General features: G+C 44.7%; 1 protein-coding gene across 1 annotated transcript in view; it reads right to left on the bottom strand.

Moving 5' to 3' along the window:
- Window positions 1–2,914: 2,914 nt before the first annotated feature.
- Window positions 2,915–24,621, bottom strand: part of tmem45a (transmembrane protein 45a) — a 61,998-nt gene continuing 40,291 nt past the window's right edge. The window contains exons 3-6 of the mRNA XM_034180597.1: window positions 21,008–21,220; window positions 20,702–20,886; window positions 4,216–4,358; window positions 2,915–4,076 (exon numbers count right to left, since the gene is read on the bottom strand). Coding sequence (XP_034036488.1) covers window positions 3,983–4,076; window positions 4,216–4,358; window positions 20,702–20,886; window positions 21,008–21,220 — 635 coding nt within the window. The 3' untranslated portion in view covers window positions 2,915–3,982. The remainder of the gene's footprint in view (window positions 4,077–4,215; window positions 4,359–20,701; window positions 20,887–21,007; window positions 21,221–24,621) is intronic.

The raw sequence follows: 24,621 nt of genomic DNA, 5'->3' as shown, positions 1-24,621 counted from the left end.
GTTTTTAAACTTTGATGTCTCCCATCGAGAGTTTTTGTAAATTAAGTTTGAAAAAAACTTAACTTGTGATAAAAAATATCATACAGTGTCTGCTCAGCTTCAGGACGAATACTGCTATGAACTGCCATGAACACTACTGGCCAGTAGATGGCAGTAGAGGCCTTGAAAACTTGCCAAAACAAAATTCCAGATAATCCATGTCTGCTACACTTAAGATGCGTGGAATTTAACAAACGCAAATACAATAACATCTATAAACCCAGAGAATATGTTCACGAGAGTTTTAGGCACTATAGAGTTTAATGCTGTTGTCCATGGAGCCTGAACAGAGTGTCTGAAATGCATTTGTCCTGTTGTGAACGTACTGAGATTACCCTATCCTACCCATAATGCACTGCTGGGCACAGCATGTGCTCACTAAAACCTTATAAATTAGCACAATACTTTCAAACTAAAACATATATCTGATATTTTCACTTTATAAAACTTCAGACATGACAGTAATTTTAAATAACTTGTCCAAAATTAGTTTGGTTAAAAAATTTGAACCATAAGTTAAAAATGTATGCCTCTGGATGACTTGGGTGATATTGCCAGTGTATCAGTATAGTGTTAAAGGAAATTATTTTTTTTTTGTGACCAGTTCTACTTTGTTTGCAGAGGACAGGGTGGTTTCTCCTGGAAGCAGCTCTCTTCTGTTTGCAGAGGGTGGAACTATACATCTGTTAGGAAACTTTTAACAAGTAAGTGCTCAACTGATTTTAAATTTTAAAAATGTTTGCCACTGTTCAGCTTTGTTTACTACGTTATCAGTCTAAAAGTTAGCGGACAAAAATTTATCGGAAGATATTAGTCCGATAATGGTTTTTAAAGTTATGTAAAAAGATAATCCGGTAATGAAAACATTATCTTCGATAATCTGATATCGCATTATCGGAACTGCGCCCACCACTGGTGAGTTGTCATTATGTTCCTCATGTCTCTTGCTCACCGCATTTGTGTTTTTGTGCTCATCAGTTTTCATTATGTGTTTCAGTAGGTTTATCTTGTGTTCTGTTAACTGTTGAGTTCCACTTTGACTTTTGTACTTCTGTTCCTGGATTTAGTTTTTGGTTATGGTTCAGTTCTTTCTGTAGTGTGATTATATTAAAGTGTTAGTTTCATGTCAGTTTTGCCTGTTTGCGCATTGGTTTTGGTATCTTGTACTTGGATTTATATGTTGGCTTTGTTACTTCCTCTGTGTGTTCTGCTGTCTTTGTTGTTGTTCTATGTTTTATTTTACCCTTAGATGTCTAAGTTTATTTTACCTTTTGGTTGGTTCTTGATCTTTGACCCCATCACACCTGTCCTCCATTTTGTTCATCAGTTGAGTTAGTATTTATTTCCAGGCTTGTTTGCGTTAACCCTTTGCTTGTTTGGTGCACAGTGTTTGTAAGTATCTGGACTATTATCTGGTAGTATCTGGATTCCTTTGTGGTTGTAGTTAGTTTTGTATTTACTCCCTGTTTGCACCACCTTATCCTGTTTTGTTTGGAGCAGTTTTTCTATCTCACTGGTTTGGATTAATATTAACTTTTGGAGCATTAAAACCTTTTGCACTACACTTTTTGTTCATTTACTCCCTGTAAATTGAGTTAATTCAGACCTTGTTAAAACCATAACACTTGCTTACTGGATGGTTGTGAGACTTGGCCACAAACCAGTGCCCTAAGCCTAAGGCAACAACCGGAAATCCTTGATACTAGGTCTCAGGAGGGTACCGCTGAAATGACTGTGTCAAATGAGTGGTTACTTAGGCCCCCGTTCCACATATTAAGATTGCGCAGGAACCAGGCCAACACGGCAAAAATGGCCATAATCCGGACGCAATTGGGAGTGAAAGAGGCGTGTAGATTGTGAGCAGATCTTGTCCAGACTGCCTCATCCACACCTGCACGATTGCATCCAAAGCGTATTTGGACAACAGACACAGACTGCTGTCAGACAGGTCACAACTTTGTTGTGATTTGGCGCCCTAGAAATGAAATAAATTAAAACTGTGGCAACCTTGTATTACTTATTTTGGATCATTGAAAACCTTTGGACCTGATTGAACTGCTTGTCATGGGTGTGGTGTGTTTTATTATTATTATTTTGTAGGGCCTATGGTTTCTATATTGGGATTAAATATTCATGAATGTTTTGGTTGTAACACATATTTGATTTAATTTTAATTGTACTTGCACTTTTATAAATGGTGTGTTTGAAAATGTGTTTTGTTTCTTGCTGATAAACATAATAAATGTTTTTTTTAAAAAAAACTGGCACATTTTCCCAGGGTCTCAATTTTGACACACGTTACCTGTCTTGTGCAATCTTGCTTGTTCCATTTGTGGAACATTGCCTGCCTTAGAAATACTGTCTCAACCTGAGCTGGAAATTATCATCCACACTATTATCTCATCACATCTTGACTATTGTAATTTGCTGCTCCCTAGCCTCAGTAAGACTTCTCTGGATCTCTTACAAACGGTCCAGAATGGAGCTGCAAGGCTTCTTACAAGGTCATCTAAGAGGTCTCACATAACACTGATTCTATTCTCTTTGCATTGGCTCCCCATTCAGTTCAGACTGCAATTTAAAATATTGGTGACTTTTAGAGGCCCGCACAGTCAAATCTTTGTATCAGTGAACACTTGTGTAACAAGCAGGTCTCTGAGAACCTGTTGGTTGTACTTATTTCAAGGCTGAAGACCAAAGGAGACTGTGGATTTGAGGTTGTGGCTCCAAATCTATGGAATGCACTGCCACTGTATCAATGGGCTCTGTCAGACCTTTTAAAGAGAAGCTCAAGAAGGTGTGATTCATTTATCTGATATATATGTGTGCGAGACACAAATACAAACTTAAATAATGGACAGAAGCAAAAAATGTTATTATAATATGCAACAAACTTCACATCATAAATGGAAATTTGGTAACAAGAATATACTGTGTGATTTCCAGCAATCTAATGACAAGATTCAGAAAGCCACCAACCTATTTAAAAAAAGAGAAATTATGCTAAGATTGTGTCTGTTCCTGTTTTATTATTTGTGCTACATTTTGTCTATCAGCCATAACCCCATGTTTGTGTTCATTTTCTGTTCTACATATTACCAAATCATTAAGGTTTTTTAAAATCTCCAAACATACAATGGCAATGCTGTTCTTTTGGCTGCACCCAGCTGTTGAGGGCCACCGCGGTAGAACCAGTACAGCAGGGGTCACCCACCCTGCTCCTGGAGATCACCTGCCCTGCATGTTTTCCCACATCTGCCTGCTGCATTAACAGCTGATTAGTCACATCTGGTGTTTCCCAGCTCTTGACTGGCTGCATGCGCTTAATGTAGTCCATTAGCAGTGGATGGACCAGCAGGAGTCAGAAAGCATGCAGGTGACTTCCAGGAGCAGAGATTTGCTCAGGTTTTACATCAAACTCCAGCTCTACGTGGAGACACACACAGCCCCTGATGTTTCTGAGCAGTGTCCCAGCCAAGTAAAAATCAGGACCTATTCTGCTTCACAGCTGAGATCTGACAGGATCAGTACACACAAAGCAGACTGGCTGCAGAAAGGTACAATGTCAAGTGTGGGAGTATGCACTGGTGCTGCACTTCACTGCATCCTCAACACCACAGAACTGTACATGGACAATGTGCTGGTAATACACCTTGCAGCGTATTTGAAGATGGTGACCACCAGATGGCACTATTTCATAAAAGAACATGGCGTGTGCAAAACAACAACAAAAAATGATCATTGCTCAACAGCTAAAGGAGTCATTCACGTTTGAATAAATAAGGCACTTACAAGAACAAATAAAGTATTTGCAAAAACCACATTCTTGTTCCTTTCCTGTCTGTGGGTTTTTTCCAGTTGTACTGCAACTGGACCTGCAAAAGTGATTTCCCTGATTAATCTGCAACACTGCGTGTCATCGTATAGATGTGGCAAACAGTCATTAATTGTCATCGTCTGAATCCAGCTCCCTCTCTGTGGCCTTCAGAAGTCCCATTTCCACTGAAGGGGTCCGCTTCAGTTTGGACTGAACCACACTACAGAAGAAGAACAAACAAAAGTTAGTCCTGACAACTGTAGTGAGAACCTTCTATTAGGGCAGTCAAGAAGCTAGGGATGTGCATTTTGTCATCCAGAACAAAAAAAAAACAAAAGAGTACTGTGTTATGTTCTTACCAGGAGATGGTGGAGTAGAGAATGCTCACAATGAGCATGGCGAACACGAGGTGCCAGGCGAAACACATGGTAATAAACATCATATTGTGATGATCCTCTAGGTCCCACTCTGGCCCACGTGGAGGGTACAGCACAAATCCAATCTGTGCTCAAGAAGAACGCAATGTCAAAAGTTAGCACTGCCTTACTCGACATTTACACGAGTGTACCGAGCTCAATACAAGATCAACCCAAGTGGAATAAGAGTGTGTACACTACACAGAGGACAAGCTGCGGTAATCTACCTCATGGCTACCGTACTACCTCGTTTCTCATGTCCTATGGACAGTGTACGTAATATATGCAACCCTCCATTAAGTGTTCAACGCATTTCATTAGAGGCCACAGCAGCTGTTGTGTGGAATATGCACACGGAACAGAACTGTGACAAAAATAAGAGGCTGTAGGTTTTTTTTTGTAATATTTTTATGGTCTTCTTTATTATGGCATTTGCTTTTTCAGTTATGAAGTTGTTTTATGGGATATCTGTTCCTGCAGGATGTGTCCTGTCTGTACTTTTGCTATTTGTCAACATGTATTTTATTTACATGTTTGGTCTCTATTTACATTAGTGTTTTTGTTTGATGTCTTTGTCGGCTGTGGCGCTTATTTATCTGCTTGCTCTGATTTATTTCCATGACAATGTCAAAAACGTGCATGCTTGTGGCACTTTAAAAGATTTAGTGTTGGGAAGGTGTCGTAGCACGGACCCACAACAGGGGGCGCAAATGAACGGACAATGAATAAGCCAAAAAGGTAACAATTTAATGTTGCGATAATACACAATGAAACGTACTGTAATCTGCACAGTCAATTTAACACCAGGTGACGTGTGGGCAGGCTCGAAGATAGAAGACCCCCGACGAGAGAGAAGCCGCGTCCCACACGGCTTCCACCACCAACGGTCTGAAGAACACCGGAGCCGCCAAGTCCCGAGTCCCCAGGTGGCCTCTGTCTTCGGCTGTCGACCCTGGTACTGCTGGCAGAAAGCAGAAATATGATGAGTGAGTGTGAGTCCGCACACTCAGTAAATCCACAGTTAACGAGGGAGGAAGCGCCTCCACCTCCAAGCACACACTCGTGCAGCTCCTGTTTGAGCACTTATCTGGGTGGGAGGTGTTGCGAAGCCGTCGCTGAACACCTCAAACGCCACCTCCACAGACGAGTCTCACCGACAGGAAAATGGCTGCAAAGAAGAGTTTAGACAGATACACAGTCTTAAGTTCACAGAGAAATTACCTTGGTAATGGTAGTCGATTTCTCGGCGGGGAGGTGGAGTTGCAGTCCGGCTTTTATGGTGGTGATGATGAACGAGTGACAGCTGGTGCAGAGGATGAGTGACAGCTGTCACTTCTTCTGGGTCTAGCGCCCTCTCGTGCTTGGAGCCCGCACTCCAAGCAGGGCGCCCTCTGGTGGTGGTGGGCCAGCAGTACCTCCTCTTCAGCGGCCCACACAACAGGACCCCCCCCTCAACGGGCGCCTCCACACAAAGGGGGATGTCCTTTGTTGAAAGCCACACCTCCTGCCCGGGCCGGTATGTGGGGGCCGGGGAACGTCGGCGGTCCGCATGGGTCTTAGCCCTCGTCCGGGCCTGTAATAGGGCAGAGCGGGCGGTCCGCCACACCCGGCAGCACCTCCTGAGGTGGGCCTGGACTGAGGGCACACCGACCTCTCCCTCCACCAGTGGGAACAATGGGGGCTGGTACCCCAAACATGCCTCAAAAGGGGAGAGGCCGGTAGCAGACGAAACTTGGCTGTTGTGGGCATACTCGATCCAGGCCAGATGGTGACTCCAGGCCACCGGATGCGCGGAGGTGACACACCGAAGGGCCTGCTCCAACTCCTGGTTGGCCCGCTCTGCCTGGCCGTTGGTCTGGGGGTGGTACCCGGACGAGAGACTCACGGTGGCCCCCAGCTCCTTGCAGAAACTCTTCCACACCTGTGGAGAGAACTGGGGACCACGATCTGATACAACGTCCGATGGTATCCCATGCAGCCGCATGACGTGGTGGACCAGGAGGTCTGCCGTCTCCTGGGCCGTCGGGAGCTTCGGGAGGGCCACGAAGTGGGCCGCCTTGGAGAACCGGTCCACTATCGTGAGAATCACGGTGTTACCCTGGGATGGCGGGAGGCCCGTGATGAAATCCAGGCCGATGTGAGACCAGGGGCGATGAGGCACTGGCAGGGGTTGGAGGAGGCCCGTCGTCCTCCGATGGTCTGCCTTGCCCCTGGCGCAGTTGGTACAGGCCTGGACATAGTCCCGGACGTCGGTTTCCAGGGATGCCCACCAGAAGCGCTGCTGGACTACTGCCATGGTCCTACGCACTCCGGGATGACAGGACAGCTTGGACCCGTGACAGAAGTCCAATACGGCAGCTCTTGCCTCTGGTGGGACGTACAGTCGGTTCTTGGGGCCAGTCCCCGGGTCTGGGCTCCTTGTCAGGGCCTCCCGGACGGTCTTCTCCACGTCCCAGGTGAGGGTGGCCACGACAGTGGACTCGGGGATGATGGTCTCGGTGGGGTTCAACAGCCCCGCTTTGGCTTCTTCGTGCACCCGGGACAATGCATCTGGTTTTTGGTTCTTGGTCCCGGGGCGATACGTGATCTGGAAGTCAAAGCGCCCGAAGAACAGAGACCAGCGGGCTTGCCTGGGGTTCAGCCGCTTGACGGTCCGGATGTACTCCAGGTTCCGATGGTCCGTGAAAACCGTGAAGGGCAACGATGCCCCCTCCAGCAGGTGTCTCCACTCTTCAAGAGCCTCCTTCACCGCAAGAAGTTCCCGATTGCCGACGTCATAGTTCCGTTCAGCGGAGGTCAACCTCCGGGAATAAAAGGCACAAGGATGGAGAACCTTATCAGCCTCCACGCTCTGGGACAGCACGGCTCCTATCCCTGAGTCAGAGGCGTCCACTTCTACTATGTACTGGCGATCAGGATCAGGCTGCACCAGAACTGGTGCAGTCGAGAACTGGCGTTTCAACTCCTGGAACGCGGCTTCGCACCGATCCGACCAGGCGAAGGGGACCTTGGTGGAGGTCAGGGCAGTCAGGGGGCTAACTACCTGACTGTAACCTTTAATGAACCTCTTGTAGAAATTTGCAAAGCCTAGGAACTGCTGTAGTTTCCTGCGGCTTGTTGGTTGGGGCCAATCTCTCACCGCCGCAACCTTAGCCGGATCAGGGCTGACGGAGTTGGAGGAGATGATGAACCCCAGGAAGGACAAAGAAGTGCGGTGGAACTCGCACTTCTCGCCCTTCACAAACAGCCGGTTCTCCAACAACCGCTGTAGGACCTGACGTACATGCTGGACATGGGTCTCAGGGTCCGGGGAAAAGATGAGTATATCGTCCAGATATACGAAGACGAACCGATGCAGGAAGTCCCACAAGACGTCATTTACCAAAGCTTGGAACGTCGCGGGGGCGTTAGTGAGGCCGAACAGCATGACCAGGTACTCAAAATGACCTAACGGGGTGTTGAATGCCGTCTTCCATTCGTCTCCCTTCCGGATCCGAACCAGGTGGTACGCGTTTCTAAGATCCAATTTAGTGAAAATTTGGGCTCCATGCAGGGGCGTGAACACTGAATCCAACAGAGGTAACGGGTATCGGTTGCGAACCGTGATCTCGTTCAGCCCTCTGTAATCAATGCATGGACGGAGTCCGCCGTCTTTTTTACCCACAAAAAAGAAACCAGCACCCATCGGGGAGGTGGAGTTCCGGATCAGCCCGGCAGCTAAGGAGTCCCGAATGTAGGTCTCCATTGATTCGCGTTCCGGACGTGAGAGGTTGTACAACCTACTGGACGGGTACTCAGCGCCCGGGACCAAATCGATGGCACAATCATACGGTCGGTGCGGGGGAAGAGTGAGCGCCAGATCTTTGCTGAAAACGTCAGCAAGATCATGGTACTCCTTTGGCACCGCCGATAGATTGGGGGGGACTTTGACCTCCTCATTAGCCGTAGTGCCGGGAGGGACCGAGGATCCTAAACACTCCCGGTGGCAGGTTTCGCTCCACTGCGTGACAACCCCGGACGGCCAATCTATCCGGGGATTGTGCTTCACCATCCATGGAAAGCCCAAAATCACTCGGGAGGTAGAAGGTGTTACATGGAACACTATCTCCTCCCTGTGATTCCCAGACACAACCAAAGTCACTGGTTGTGTCTGATGTGTGATTAATGGAAGCAGGGTGCCATCTAGTGCTCGCACCCACAATGGTGTCGGCAGAGCCACCAGAGGGAGCCCTACTTCCTTTACCCATCTGCTGTCCAGCAGATTCCCTTCAGACCCCGTGTCTACCAGTGCTGGGGCGTGAAGGGTTAAATCCCCACAAAGGATTGTTACTGGGATTCGTGCAGATTTGCGGGATTTTCCCACGTGCGTGTTATGGCCCACCCTTAGCCCAGTTTCTAAGGACGGGCGTTGTAGTTTGACCGTTTGGGGCAGTCCTTCTGCATGTGCTCGCAAGAGCCGCAGACAAAACACTCCCCGCGGGCCAGCCTCCTTTGTCTGATATTTGATCTTAATTTGGCCCTGCTCGTGTCCATAGCCTCCTCAGCAGGGGGAGCTGTAGCCACATGGAGCTCTCTGGCAGTGAAGCGTGGGGACGACGTCACCTTGTCGGAACCGGAAAGGGGAGGGACGGCTCGTGCCCGGTCACGCCCCCGGCCTGCTCCCGACGATGCTCGTTTAAACGGTTGTCTAAGCGTATAACTAAATCGACAAGCCCGTCAAAATCCCGCGGTTCCTCCTTAGCCAGTAGGTGCTCCTTAAGGACCGGGGACAGTCCGTTTACAAAGGCGGCGCGGAGCGCAACGTTATTCCAGCCGGACCTCGCTGCCGCGATGCGAAAGTCGACTGCATACTCGGCTGCGCTACGGCGCCCCTGTCTCATCGACAGCAGCACGTTCGAAGCGGTCTCGCCTCTGTTGGGATGATCAAACACTTGTTTGAACTCCCGTACAAACCCAGTATAAGACGTTAGGAGCCGTGAATTCTGCTCCCAAAGCGCCGTAGCCCATGCGCGTGCCTCTCCTCGAAGCAAATTAATAACATAAGCCACCCGGCTAGCGTCTGATGCGTACATGACAGGGCGCTGTGAAAAGACGAGCGAACACTGCATGAGGAAGTCCGCGCACGTCTCGACACAGCCCCCGTACGGTTCCAGAGGGCTTATGTATGCTTCAGGGGACGGTGGGGGGGTTCATTGAACGACCAGTGGAACGTCTGATACAGGCCCAGGACCAGCCAGAGGAGTGGCTGCAGCAGCGCCCTGATCGCGCGCTTCCACCCTGGCGGTGAGAGCCTCCACCCTCCGATTAAGGAGGACATTCTGCTCGGTCACTAAATCTAACCGAGCCGTGAAGGCGGTTAAGATCTGCTGCAGCTCACTCAACACGCCTCCTGCTGACACCTGCGCTCCTTGCTCTTCCATTGGCCGTTCAAGCTCGGGTTGATGCCCCTCGGAATCCATGACGATGGCCGAGAAATCCTGTTGGGAAGGTGTCGTAGCACGGACCCACAACAGGGGGCGCAAATGAACGGACAATGAATCAGCCAAAAAGGTAACAATTTAATGTTGCGATAATACACAACGAAACTTACTGTAATCTGCACAGTCAATTTAACACCAGGTGACGTGTGGGCAGGCTCGAAGATAGAAGACCCCCGACGAGAGAGAAGCCGCGTCCCACACGACTTCCACCACCAACAGTCTGAAGAACACCGGAGCCGCCAAGTCCCGAGTCCCCAGGTGGCCTCTGTCTTCGGCTGTCGACCCTGGTACTGCTGGCAGAAAGCAGAAATATGATGAGTGAGTGTGAGTCCGCACACTCAGTAAATCCACAGTTAACGAGGGAGGAAGCGCCTCCACCTCCAAGCACACACTCCGTGCAGCTCCTGTTTGAGCACTTATCTGGGTGGGAGGTGTTGCGAAGCCGTCGCTGAACACCTCAAACGCCACCTCCACAGACGAGTCTCACCGACAGGAAAACGGCTGCAAAGAAGAGTTTAGACAGATACACAGTCTTAAGTTCACAGAGAAATTACCTTGGTAATGGTAGTCGATTTCTCGGCGGGGAGGTGGAGTTGCAGTCCGGCTTTTATGGTGGTGATGATGAACGAGTGACAGCTGGTGCAGAGGATGAGTGACAGCTGTCACTTCTTCTGGGTCTAGCGCCCTCTCGTGCTTGGAGCCCGCACTCCAAGCAGGGCGCCCTCTGGTGGTGGTGGGCCAGCAGTACCTCCTCTTCAGCGGCCCACACAACATTTAGACTGTGATTTAGCGTTACATCAATAAACTGAACTGAACTGACTACGTGGCACACACTTTTGACCATGCTGGCTGTCAGACACCTCACAACTCAGTGTCTGTTGTACTTCCTGTACTGTTTCTTTTCTCCATATTGTAATCATTGTGAACGTGCTCTTGTCAGATCACATTTAGGCCCGGGGACAGGCAGCGGTGTCACGCATCGCAGCATCCACCATCAGGAAGGAACTGGGTCCTGGATGACAACCATAGGGATTAAAGCAAAATAAAAAAATCTTACAGAAAATTTTTTCATGGCCAAATCATAAGCTGTTCACCATCTCCCTTTTCATAGAAACCCTTTTGCAATCATGTCCTAGGATTTAAGGTAAATCAATGTGGAGACAGCTAAGAAAACACAATTCTATTTCACTCACTAACCATTGCTGCTCTTTTCTAATGCAGCATCATTACCTCCGCCAAGGAGGTTATGTTTTCGGTCGAGTTTGTTTGTCTGTCTGTCAGCAGGATAACTCAAAACGTTTTGAATGGATTTTGATGAAATTTTGTGGAGTGGTTGTAAATGACAAGAGGAACAAGTGATTAAATTTTAGTGGTGAGTCGGATCACGATCCGGATGCAGGAATTTTTTAAAGGATTCTTCACCATTGCGGGATAGGGGGAATTTTGACATTCTAGTTTCTAACTCCACAAAAACAAGGCAGAAAGGCTTGAAAAAAAATTAGGGTGTAACATAGTCAAATGTTCTATCAAACAACAAAGTTTGGTGATGATCGGATCCGGATTCCGGATCTGGTGATCCAGAATATGCAAAAATATAGGGAAAATAGAAAATGTGTCAGTGTGAGGTGACAAATGAAGCTAGAGATGCACAACTAACACCATATTGTACCTGAATCTGTACTGATTCAGTAAGGTGTCATCAGATTTGATGTAGCTTCAAATGTTATGAAGCTAGATCCAGAAGAAAACCGCCATTACCGAAAAATCCTTTTTATACAATAACTTTGAACTAATAAAGACATAAAAGTGATTCCAAGTTCTAGTGGTATGTTTCCATGGTCAAGGATGTCAAATATAAAGGAAAGAAAAGTGTATGTATCATAGTTTTGGTTGTAACACTGAATTGTTGAATAGATCACTGTGCCAAGGAGGGAATCGCTTTAGGGTCAGTGACCCTATGGTCTTGTGTAGCACATGCAACACTTAAAAAATAGTTCTTTTCAGAATTTACTGTTATTTATTTAGAGACGTGTTTCATAAATGTTAAAAAATTAATATATTTGCAGTTTAGTTGAATAATAAATTGAATTTTGTCTCTTATTTGTTTTTGTCTATAAGCACATGCAATATCAATATCAGTGCTCAGATGACAGTAGCTTCTGGGAAAGGTGCAAGTTGCAATAAACTGTGATGCCAAGACCTAAGGATACATGCTATCCAGTCACAGCAGATGAAACTTTTTTTACTAGCAATCATCATTGTTTTTTAGGTTCAGTGATTCCACGGCGTGTAGATGTTATGGCGTCAGTGACCCCATGGCCTTAGCAGAGGTTTGCACTCTCCGAGTGCTTCTAGTGTGAAACATGTAGAAAGACTTTAGTCTACAAATTATTAAAATACTTCAGGATAAACACATTTTAAGGGGACAGCTTTTCTAGAGCTTTTACTTCAATCTAATACATAAGGCTGACCATTTGTGTGCGTTTGTGCACATACGCTTTCAACCTGAGGGCCCCAGTGACCCCCCCTTGGTGCCCCCAGTCACCATAGCAAGTTTGGTGTGCATTGTTTAATTACTGTGGCTGTCTCATAGTGAACACACATACACACACGGCCAGCTTTATGTATTAGATCACGACCCGCGCACTGCAGCCCTTATTTTCGCAGTTCACGTGGTACTAAGGTCAGGTAGCAAGCATTACACTTTACTTACTACATAGTAGCGGCTGGCTAGGGTGCACTTTAATTACAATCTGAACGGGCCAGTGTGCACCATGTGCCAGTTAAAACGCAGATTTTTTTTTTCAATTAAAATGTACCTGCTGTGTATGACATGCCAGAGCATTGCCGTGATAAGAGTCAAATGAGTCTCATGAATGTCACAAATTGCTCTATGAAAATTAATGATGACAACATACACACAATGCAACTTATTACACCTTAACTAAAGTGACATGAAATATACAATGACATGGCTAAACTTCATCTCTATTACCTGTGTGTAGAACGGGTAACTCAGCTAGTACAAATTAAAATCTCAAGCATGTAGCCAGGATCTGAAATGGGGGAGACTCCTTTCTGGTGAAAGTGGACCTCTGTAAGCAGGGGTTCTAGGGGCTGGGGTCTTAATGTCCAGGGATGCATTCTACAGGATGTTTTGATTACTATTTTTCTCACCTGATCCCCCTCAATTTAGATGTTTGGCTAAAATGTGTGTTGTATTAGTGTTTTGCACATGAAAATTCAGTAAGGTGTATCTTCTATTATACATTCCAAATATAAGATGGAACTGTACTAGTGTCTACTAATGTACTCCTAAAAAAAAAAAAAAATCACCTTTTACCAAAATCGATATCACAACCTACATATTTGCTTGATAAGATTACTAATCACAAGAGCTGTAATCATTTGCATATTTTTGGCTTCCCTCATCCTAACTGACCTGGTTTTAAGGCTAGAACTTCAAACAGACCCAGTGATGCCTGAGCTTAGAGCTTACATTAAAAAAGATATTGCTTCACATCTCCCCTTTATTATTCATATTATCATTATTATTATTATTATCATTATTATAAGTCATAGTAGTAGTAGGAAAAATGTCTTCTTCTTACCTTTATTTAACCAGGAAAAGTCTCATTGAGATTAAAAATCTCTTTTACAAGAGCGTCCTGGCCAAGACAGGCAGCAAGGTTACGTGTCAATTTCAGCATTCCACCACACATACAGAATAAACAAATTACCAGCCAATGGAAAAGTTTCAGTATAAAAGTTCAAAAACAACACATTTTTACAAAAAAAAAAAAAAAAAATCAGTTAAAACAACTACATGTCAATGTGCCAGCATCACTGTCATTTAAAAGTCCTTTAAAAGATTCTAAGGAGACCAGCTCCCTCAGTTTTAAGTCATTTTATAAAAGGTTCCATGCAGAGGGTGCAGCAAAATGAAAGCCCTTCTTTCCCAGTTCTGATCGGATCTTTGGGACTGACAATAAAAAACGGTCGGCAGAACGAAGTTGATAGGAACCAATACATTTCCAAGAAATATACATCCTTAAGTAACCAGGAAGCTGACCAAGTAAACATTTATAGATGAGTAAATATAGATGCCTAAGCCTGCGAAACGCCAAGGAGGACCAACCAACACGAGCATAAAGAATACAGTGATGTGTAAGAGCTTTGAGGCATCGCCATAGTCCAATATTGGCATAAAAGTGGTGGCACCATCCTCCTCCGGGCCTCAAAGGACAGACAAGTCCGAATTCAAAATAAGAAACCCAACCTGATTCTGAGTCGATTTACAAGCAGATTAATATGATGTGCAAATGAAAGTGTATTGTCAATCCAAATTCCAAGATATTTGTATTGTTTAACAAATTCTATTTGAATTCCCTGCAAGGTGGTGATTTGTGGCAGGATTTGAAGGTTGGATCTGGTGTTTGAAAACAACATGACTTTTGTTTTGTCTGAGTTTAAGATAAGTTTTAGATTAAGAAGATTATTTTGAATAATGTCGAAAGCTGATTGTAAATAAGTGATGGCTTGAGCGGGTGAGTGTGCAGAGCTGTAGATGATTGTGTCATCAGCGTAAAAATGTGAATGTGCATTTAGGATATTCTGATTTATGTTATTAATGTAGAGAATGAATAGCAGAGGTCCTAATACTGATCCTTGTGGTACTCCCTTGGTGATGGTGAGTGTTTGTGATGTGAATCCATCTATCTTCACACATTGAGTCCGGCCTGAAAGGTAGTTGTGAAACCATTTTACTGTCTGATTTGAAAATCCGCATGCAGTGAGCCTATGTTCCAGTAATGTATGATCAACTGTATCAAAAGCTTTTGTGAGATCTATGAACAGGGCTGCACAATGATGTTAACTGTCCAGGGTGGTAATGATGTCATTGACTACTTTTAAGGCAGCAGTGGTTGTGCTATGTTGCTTCCTGAAACCAGACTGAAAATCAGATAAGATATTATTGTCAGAGAGAAATTCTTTAACTTGAATACTGATGAGTGACTCCAGTAGTTTGACCAAGGCGGATAATTTAGATATTGGTCTGTAATTATTCAAAAGTGTTGGATCACCACCTTTTAACAGAGGGAGAACAAAAGCCGATTTCCAAATTGATGGAATTTCATTTGTGGCCAGAATGAGGTTGAAGAGGTGAGTCAAAGGTGAGGCTATCAAGTCAGCTGCTATTTTTAGGAAATAGGGCTCAAGGTTGTCAGGTCCTGGAGATGTTGAGATGTTTAAGAGTTTGAGGGCTTTATGCACCTCACTGACTGTGAAAGTGGCGAAACTAAAAGGTTGAGTTATAGCAACATGAGAATCAACACTTAAGTCTACTAAGTTTCTGTGAGTACTATAAAGTGAATCGAACAAGGAACCCGACGCTACAAAGTGTTTGTTAAAACAGTCCAACATCTCTGCTTTATCGTAAATTTTTTGAGTGTCTGATTCAATACAAGATGGGAGCTCAGCACATTTATTAGTTTGATTAATAGATTTAATTGTCTTCCAAAACTTCATTGGGTTTTGAAGGTTTTGTGCCATTTGAGTGAGGAAGTGATCTGCTTTAGCATTTCTAATGGCAACTGTACATGAATTCCGTAATTGTCTGAACTTGAGCCAGTCCTTCTCAGTGTTTGTTTTCCTGGCTTCAGCCCAAGCCAGATTACGATCGTGTAACAGACTGGATAAATTAGGTGTGAACCAAGGATTGTTTCATCCTTTCACTCTAAACTTTTTAAAAGGTGCAAGCTTATTAACAATACTGTTAAAACCATCATAAAAATACTTCCAGGCATTTTCAACATCAGCAATCAAATAAATCCTATCCCAATCAAAACTGTACAAATTGTGGTAGAAACTCTGCTCTGAAAAATGTTTCATATCGCGCTTTATAATGCGAGGCTTTGTTTTAGGTATTTTTATATCTCTTGCAATTGCAATGACACTGATCACTCAAGTCATTTGCAAATACTGAAGCAGAAGTATATTTATGTGGAACGTTAGTCAAAACTAAGTCAATTAAGGTAGATTTTTCTGGATTTTTGGAGTTTGGTCTTGTGGGACTGCCAACAATTTGAGAAAGATTCAGTGCATCACAGTGGGCATTAAACTCATCGGATACTGGTTGCAACCAGTTCAGATTAAAATCCTCAGCAACAACAATTTCATTGAATTTCAGCTCTGACAAAAGCTGTATTAAGGAAATGAGAGCAGTACTGTGAGCTGATGGCATCCTGTAACAGCCAACAACAGTTAAGTGCAAGTTTTTAGATACCTCAATGTCCAGTGCTAAAAATTCATACTGCTTTACTACAGACTTTGAAACCAATACATTCACATGGAACCTATTTTTGATAAAAATTGCAACACCTCCACCCCGCCTGGGTCGATCTGCCCTAAAAACCTTGTAACCATCGATATGAATGTCCTTATCTGTAACAGATTTATTAAGCCAAGTTTCAGATACAATCATAATATCCACATCTGTAGAATGTGCCCAGATTCGAATTAAGTCCATTTTGTTAACCAAGCTTCTTACATTAAGATGGAGAAAGCCAAGACCAGATCTTGCTTTAAAATCTACAGGTGTATCAAAGCCAGGGCCAGGATTAGGCTGTACATTACCAGACATGAACAACAATAAAACAATCAATCTCTGCTTAAATGAGCTTCTATAAGCCCTGTGTGCAGAGTTATGTACATTAGATAAATAATTATGAAAAACCCTGTCCGAAATAATGAAGTTCTCCTGAAAAATCATAACACTGGATAGCTGGACCAGCTCAACTGTGACTGAAAACAACAGTAGGGGGCGCTGTATGACACCTGGGAAACCCTGCTCACACCCGGAGGTTCCCCATTCTGCTGTATTAAAAAGTTGAAAACGTGAAAAAGAGTTTCTGGATCCATTATATAATCCAGTGCTGCTGTACAAAAATAGTCCAAAAATTGCAACAAGAACAAAAACAAAACGGCTCGGTGCCATTATATATTTAAAACTGCCAGGAATAACAAGAAAAATTCCAGCTCCGGTGTATCGCAGAGATCCTGTCCAGGTTTTTCCGCCGCTATTCGAGAAAGACACCACAGGTAACGTCAGACACAACCACGAAGAACGAGTGCTTTGTGAAAGAAACGTGTGGATGTTTGCTGTTAACACTGAAAAAAATTCCCCACAAATGGAATGGAAGGCGACGTGGACCTGGAGGATAATTCAAAGGATTCCTTTTCTCTTCAAAAGGGGACCTTTAATCAAGGGATGTTGTAGAGGGAATGTCCCTGCCACAACACCTTCTTTCCATCTAGATTCGCCCCTGGTTTTTCATCTCAATCAACAATCAAGAATTTGTGTATTTACGTGGAAAGTGTAACCTGATTGAGAGGTAATATGGTTTGATAAGCATATATTACATCATGCCATTGTAGTGTCTTTTTTAAAGAAAGATGAAAAAAAAACTTGTGTCAGTGAACAGATGTTTAAAGAAAATATGTTGTGCAAAATGTGTGTTTTTCTTTCAAAGGAAACTATAAGACCAGAATTTGGAGTTAAAGGTATAATTTTAGTGAAACATTTAATCTGTTAAAAAAAATGAATGCTGGATTAAAATGTGAGTTTGCAAGAGTAGCAAATTTTCATGGCTCAGGACCTGCAGACACAAAAATGAACTCACTAGCCTGGTAAATTTTCATGACAAAGGTTTTTTAATAGCTCCACCCTGACGAAGAGTGAACTCACTGGCAGGGGGATTTCCAAGAAATTAACTAATTTGCATTTGTATAATGATGTCATTAATAACTGTTTTTACTGGTGTAAGAAGTGCTAAGTTTAGAAAGGCCACCCCCTTTTGGGTAGAGTTGCTGACCCCTGAAATGTATAAAAATGCATTGTCAGTCATTGTCTCTTTGAAGCTGTCCTGGTGTTCCTGAAGACTCTGGATTTTGCTTCCTTTCTTGCCAGCAAAAATAGACTGTTGCTGTGAGACTTTGATTCTCTCATTTTTTTTTTTTTGTTTTTTTGGACACCTTTGAGGATTTTTTTTTTTTTTATAATTGAGCAGCTAAAACACTTAAGGTGCACTGACACTGTATCGTGCACAAGAGTAAACTCGTCTTTAACGGGTGCAGACTGAGAGAGAGAGAGGGGTGCCGGCGTGCGCAATTGCGCAAAGCGAATTTTGAAATGTTCAAGAAATCCTTCACGCATAAATGTCATGCAACGTGGCGTGAGCTGCTCACTGGTGCAACTGGTCTGAATGATTATAACAAGATGTTAAATCTATCATAAACATACTTTAACACCTGCAGACAAGAAGGAAAGAACATGCAACTATTTTACCAAGCCACGACAATGTAAACACGACAAATAATTACCTTTTTAGATGGCTCCAAATGCTTTCTCCAGCTTATTCAGCGAGCACGCAAACGGCGCTGCTGGAGCGGTCCTCTGTGATTCAGGAAGTGGTTAGAGCCATTTTCAACAGACAAATTGCAAAGAAAATGATAAATCCACTACAAAATAATTATTTTATATACGCAGCATCCAGCACAGAGCACATGGCAGGTGGTGGAACAAAACACGGCGTCCAGCTGGGAACATCACGACGACGTGCGTGCAGCTAGTGTCAGTGCACCTTTAAGCCTAGGTCCCACCGAATAATGAAGGATGAATAATGAGCCACACAGCATGTTTTCTTTGCTACGAGAGGGTTTCTTCAACTATTGTGGCAGAATGGTGGCTCTGAGAGGCTCTTAGAGGCATTATCTTCAGTTAACGAGGTTCATCTTTGAGCGTGGCGCTAATTTCAAGATGTTCAAAATTTAGCAACAACAGTGTAGGGCAGTTTGTGTATGAGGTTTTAGAGGCGTGGTGCTTACAAGGCTACTAAAAGCCCATTATCCATGCGCATGGCAGCTACGCAGGACCTGAGAGGCTATTTTTGGAGCGGCTGCCCTCTTGCGTACACAATTCCACCTGCTCTGTGCGCTGGACGCTGTATATAAAATAATTATTTTGTAGCAGATTAATCATTCCCTGCCAAACCTTGGATGCTGAAAACACCTCTAATCGCTTCTGGAATCACAGAGGACTGGGTCATCTGGATGCTTTTTTCCTCTCTTTCCTGCTCCATGTGGAATGTATTTTGGAACACCTTAAGGTAACTATTTTTAATGTTTTTATAGCTTGATAAAACAGTTCCTAGCTGTAAAAGTATGTCTATGGTTGATTTAATAGCTTTTTAATGGATCACATGAGCTTCGCTGTGTGTGCGCACTGTGCGCTGAGGCAGTGACTCATCACGTTCCAAATGAGCATTTAGGCAGAATGCCAGCTCACAAAAGAGTGATTTGTCAGTCAATATTGGACAAACACAAAGTTAAAATTTGGATGACTGCGTGAAAGTGGATGTGTGTTTAAAGCCGCGGAAGAAATAACTCCAGTGAAGCTGCTAAAAGCAACGCCGAGCTGTGCAGTAACACAGAAGGAGAGCGCACAAAAGACCGATTTTGAAGACATAACACAAAGTTAAAAGTTGTATCACGGTGACTTGTAAGCTGCGGAAGAAATAAAGAATTTTTTTTTAAAGTGATCCACAGGTGTATATAATTAAAGTGGCCACCTCATTGTGTATGCAGAACGGCACCACACGCAAAAGAGCAATTTTGCAGAAATAAACGGAGGAACACAAAGTTAAAAGTGTGATCACGGTGTGAAAATGAATGTTTAAAGCCAGGGAAAAAATAAAGCCAGCAAGCCATGGATGGAAAGGAAGCCAGTGAGAAGGAGCACAGAGGCGGCTGTCCAGGAATGGACAACAGCAGTGCGCGCGCAAAAGAGCAATTTTGCAGAAATAAATGGATGAACACAAAGTTAAAAGTGGGATCATGGTGTGTGTGTGTTTAAAGCCACAGAAGAAATAAAGCCAGTGAGCCGCGGAGCCAGCGAGGAGCACAGAGGTGGCTGTCCAGGAACCCTTGGTTTGGTTCTAGCTGGTCTGGTGCAATACAGGTAGACAGCAACCTGGCGCACAGCCACAGGACTGTACTGGAATGTCTATTTTTGGACTGCATTTAAAAAATGTGACATCTTTAAATGTTGCTGTGAATCTGTGAATTGAAAATCCACACTTTAAAGGGACCAGGTGTGGGAGGGCTGGAGGTTTGGACCAAATCCATGCCTAAACGTGCTCCAACATTGCATTATCATGGCACTATCACGGCACTACGTGGCTTAGTGTGGCTGATGCAAGCCATTCGAGGCTCTAATGACACGTCGGTCGTGGCTCACTAGATGCTGCTACATGGCACATGCGGGGTACAGAGAGGCACATAGAGGCACCTTAGTAGCGGATACGTGATAGATGAAAACGTGGGTCATTTTTTGAATAATCGCGTGGCTCATTATTCATGGCTTATTCGGTGGGACCCAGGCTTTAGACTCATGTCTGGTGAGTAGGAACTTTTTCCTAAATTCTCCATGACACCATCCTCAGGAAGAGATTCTAGGAGCATTTTGGGGGGAAGCATTAGCATTTGTTGTAATGCATCATGGGTCTGAAGCTGTGTTTTTAGTTTAACCAGAGCAAGGACACTCAGAGCAGACTGTTTGTCAAACTCTGCACTGCGTCGTTACAACACTGTGACACAAACACACAGCAGGCTGAGGCCCCTCACTTCTCCTCCTCCTCCCTCCAGTGGAGTGCACACAAGGCACATACATGGGGAATCGCTGTGAGCAGAAAAAATAAAAACAAAACAAACAAAAAAAAGAGACATTCTAAATCGATTTTTGAACACGGTGCCCATTTGTCCCGGGCATGCGGTAAATTTTATATCTTGCATCCAGCCTTGATTTTGTGGTTCTGGTCTGAGTACAGTAAAATTTCTGTATTATAAATGCAGCTTTTAATCGCTTCTTGCACATCTATAATAAATCTTACCTGCCAAAACCAGCTGCCCTGCAGAAAGGTGAGTGTGCTGCGTAGAAGCTCGAGAATGATGTTGCCTCTGTGGAAGATCTCTAAAAAGGCAACAAGAGCCTCTCCAAAGATGGCAAAGAGCAGGAGTTGATGCACGTGGACATCCAGCATGCGCCTACCATGGAGGTGGTAGAGGAAAAGAAATCCTGAGGGGCAGAGGGGCAGACACTGGCTTCAATGGTGGAACAGTTTGTCTTTACCATATGAGGTAAACAAAATTTATACTTGCATCACCTAGCCAGTGGCATTTTGAGCATTTCCTCTCACCTTCATTAAAGAAAGCCATAGCCAGCATTAGCCTATCCAGTGCCAGTGGTGCAGCCTCTGTGGTGTGGATAACCAGAGACACCATACCAGCCAGGGCAAAGAACAGGTACATGGTGGCATGCTGCCAGTTCATCAGATGGTCCCAGTGTTTCTCTGCAAAGTTATACAGCTGGAGCTTCGGTCCATCTGACACAAACTGTTCTGCCAGAATCCCTGTAGGGCAGAACCAGAACAACAACCAGCACTCAGTCATTAAAGTGGATAACATAGACTTCCATTTGTTTTGTACTTCATACTTTATTTATACTGTAATGACCTATAGCTATGTGTGTGGATGTTCATGTTGATGTTACCAAGTTTGTTCATGTTTACTGTTGCTTTCAGACCAAGTGAAGTTTTCACACTGATAGACTGCTAAAAACCTGCGTCGCTGACGTTTGAGGCAGTTGAGTGAGTTGTGAGACCAGCAGCTTTTGGAAGAAGTTGGTGTGGGCTACGGCCAGAACAATAGCCTGGTTTGCGTATATGTGGTAAGCTGAGTTAAAAAGAAAATAAAGCCATCCTGTGAAGAGAGAAATCATCTGGTACTTCTACGAATACTCCAGATGTTACACTGGTGTCAGAAGTGGTTTACCAATAGCTGCAATTGAAGTTAATGGCTATAACGGCTATCTGGTATGCCGACCAGCAATGTTAAGATCAAGAAGTCAGAGGTGGAGGAGAGGCAGTGGGCGCTTGCTACCCCCATTAAAAAGACTGCAATGACCCTTGCAGCTGAAGCTGGGTTCCCCCGGACCTGTAACCAGTGCTCCAGTGGCTGGAGCATGGACAAAGGCCACCCCTGGATGGCATCACAGGGCTCTCTGCTGCCGCCAAAGGACTGTGAGCCAAATTTGATATGCTATGCCTGAAGAATGAGGTGGTGCAGCGGGCTTGGATGGAGCTTGCAATGGGAGAAGAGAGGTGGCAGGTGGTAGCACCCAAATTGCTGAGGAATGCTATACTGGGGGTCTGCCATGGAGGCACAGGGTCGGGTCGCTTTGGTGTCTCTAAAAAGGGCCATTGGAGCAGTCGTGCTCAACTTCAACAGTAGCCTGCAGGAGTGCCAATGGTGAGGGTAGCTGTAGACATCATGGGCCCATTAACCCACAGAGAAAGGTAAGACATATGTGATGGCTGCTGTGGACTGTGTTACTAAGTGGCACAAAGCACACACCATCCCAGATCAGGAGCCGGAGACGGTAGCAGACACCCTGGTCGAGGACATGTTCAGCAGATTTGGAACAGCAGGGACCGTACACAGTGATCAGGGCCAAACTTTTGAGTCCAGAATGTTCGCAGCCATGTCTGAGTGGATGGGTATGCAGAAACCCCACACAACTCCCTTCCACCCACAAAGTGATGGTCTGGTGGGAAGATTTAATAGGACACTGGCAAAATGATAACCATCCTCACTGCAGAACACCAATGTGACTGAGACACACATTTGCCTCTCATTCTCATGGTACACAGATCTGCTGTGCAGGAATCCACTATGTGCACACCTACCCTTCTGGTGTTAGGGAGGAAACTCCGGACTCCTGCTGAGTTTGTCATTGGGAAGCCACCAGACTCACCTGCTGTGCTGCCCAGACTAATCAAGGAAAGTGCAGGACCGCATGAAACAGCTTACACATTTGCTCGGGACCAGCTGAAGAAAGCAGGTATGAGACAAAAGAGAAACTATGACACCAGAGCAAAAGGTTGACACTTCCTTGCTGGAGAGCTAGTTTGGGCCTATAGCCCAAGGAGGAAGAAGGGGCGCTGCCCTAAACTGGACAGTCATTGGGTGGGACCCTGCAGCGTCCTCGAAAGGGTTGGGGAGGTGGTCTACAGAGTTCAGTTACTACCAAGGGGCAGGAAAGTGGTCCTGCTGACCCCCCCACCGGCGATGCCCACCAACCCTCCTATGAGGTCAGGAGCCTCAGAGCTTCCCCCTTACCAGAATCTCGCTCACCACCCTCAGTGCAAGCACAATTGCAAGTTGACTGTCACTCCTTTCAATGGATCCATCCCCTCAAGCTGAAGCGTCTGGAAGCCCTAGGCATGCCCAGAGGTGTCGCCAACTGCCGCCCAGCTTTAGGGACTTTGTTGTTACTTCGGGGACGAGGAACATACTTTTTGGGGGGGGGGGGCATTGCAACGACCTGTAGTTATGTGGTGGAATTTCATGTAGATGTTACGAAGTCTGTTTGTCATGATCCGGCCCTTTTGGGCCAGCTGTTATGATTCTGGACTTTTCTCCACTTCGCTGCTCTGAGCCTTTTGTGTTTTTATTCATGTCTTGTCATGTAATCATGGTCATGCTTCAGCTATGTTTGGTCTTGTTTCATTTATTTTCGGTGTATTATTTGCCTGCCACATATATCGTTTCTGTCATGCCCCGCCCAGTTCCAGGCTTCAGTCCTTATTTTCTCTCTTTATTTGGTTCTGCTTCTTCTGCCCCAACCTTGCTTTATTAATTGCCATTTTCATCATGTGTTTATTCTATGTTCTATTTTTGCTTTGGCACTTTCTTTCTTTGTTACTTTTATACTTCAGCCATGTTCCAGTTCCGTTCTAGTTTTGTTCTATCAGTCTGGGTTTTCATGGTTTATCATTTAGTTATTGTTTGCTTATTTTTTTGCTGTTCTCATTTCTGTTATGTAGTACTGTTATGCCAGGTTTTGTTATGACTTAGTTTCTGTTTTTCTTATAGTTTTTGTCTGTCTGTTCCAGTTTAGTTTTGTCAGTGTTTAATTTCCTATTATTCTGTTTATCATCTTCTGGTTTGCTTTTCAGTCCTGTTCGAGTTTAGATTCCTGGTCATGTAGTCTTTGTACAGTATGATCTTTAGTTGTCTTGTTAGTAATTCTCTTCACTGCTCACCTGTCTCATCCTGTCTTCGTCTCCTCTGTATCTGCACTCTTCTCAGTTCTCACGTGTTCACACCCAGCTTCATTGTTATTACTGTCTTCTCTCAGTCCACTGCCCTCTCGTGTCCTGCACCTTCTCATCACTGTTGGCCACGCCCCATTTGTCACTGCCTTTCCGCATCTCTTTTGCTGCTTAGTTTACATCTGACCACGCCCCTTTCCAGGCCTGTCCTCCACCACGTGCACTTCATTATCCTATTACCACCTGTTCTTATTTAAACTGCTTCAGTTCACTTCCTCCCTGCTCGTTTGTTGAGTTCACTCACTGATCAGCACTTTGTTCTCGTCCTGTTTATGCCAAGCTGTGTTTTTTGATTCTGCTCTGTGTACCGGATCCTGCTTTTTGCCTCAGCCCTGAAAACTCTGTTCGCTCGTGTACTGACCCTGCTTGTTTTTGACCACGTCCTCTGTCTTGTCCCTGCCTGTTACTTTTGCTCCGCGGACTGCCTTCCTGTTACTGAACCCAGGCCTCAATAAAACCATCCTTTTTACTCATACGTCCTGTTGTGAGCCTGCATTTGTGTGAGCCTGCATCTGTCTGTGCCTCGCCTCCACTCAGTCTTGTCAGTTTTGCTGTATTGTTTGCTTTCACTCTCGGTCCCTTATGTTACTTTAGTCTTAGTTTAATTCTATTTATCACTTTTACTGTATTATGCTTTA

Source organism: Thalassophryne amazonica, chromosome 10 (assembly GCF_902500255.1).
Source record: "Thalassophryne amazonica chromosome 10, fThaAma1.1, whole genome shotgun sequence".
Classification (NCBI taxonomy): Eukaryota; Metazoa; Chordata; class Actinopteri; order Batrachoidiformes; family Batrachoididae; genus Thalassophryne; species Thalassophryne amazonica.
The sequence above is the reverse complement of the archived record's forward strand: the minus strand, read 5'-3'. Positions and strand labels throughout refer to the sequence as shown.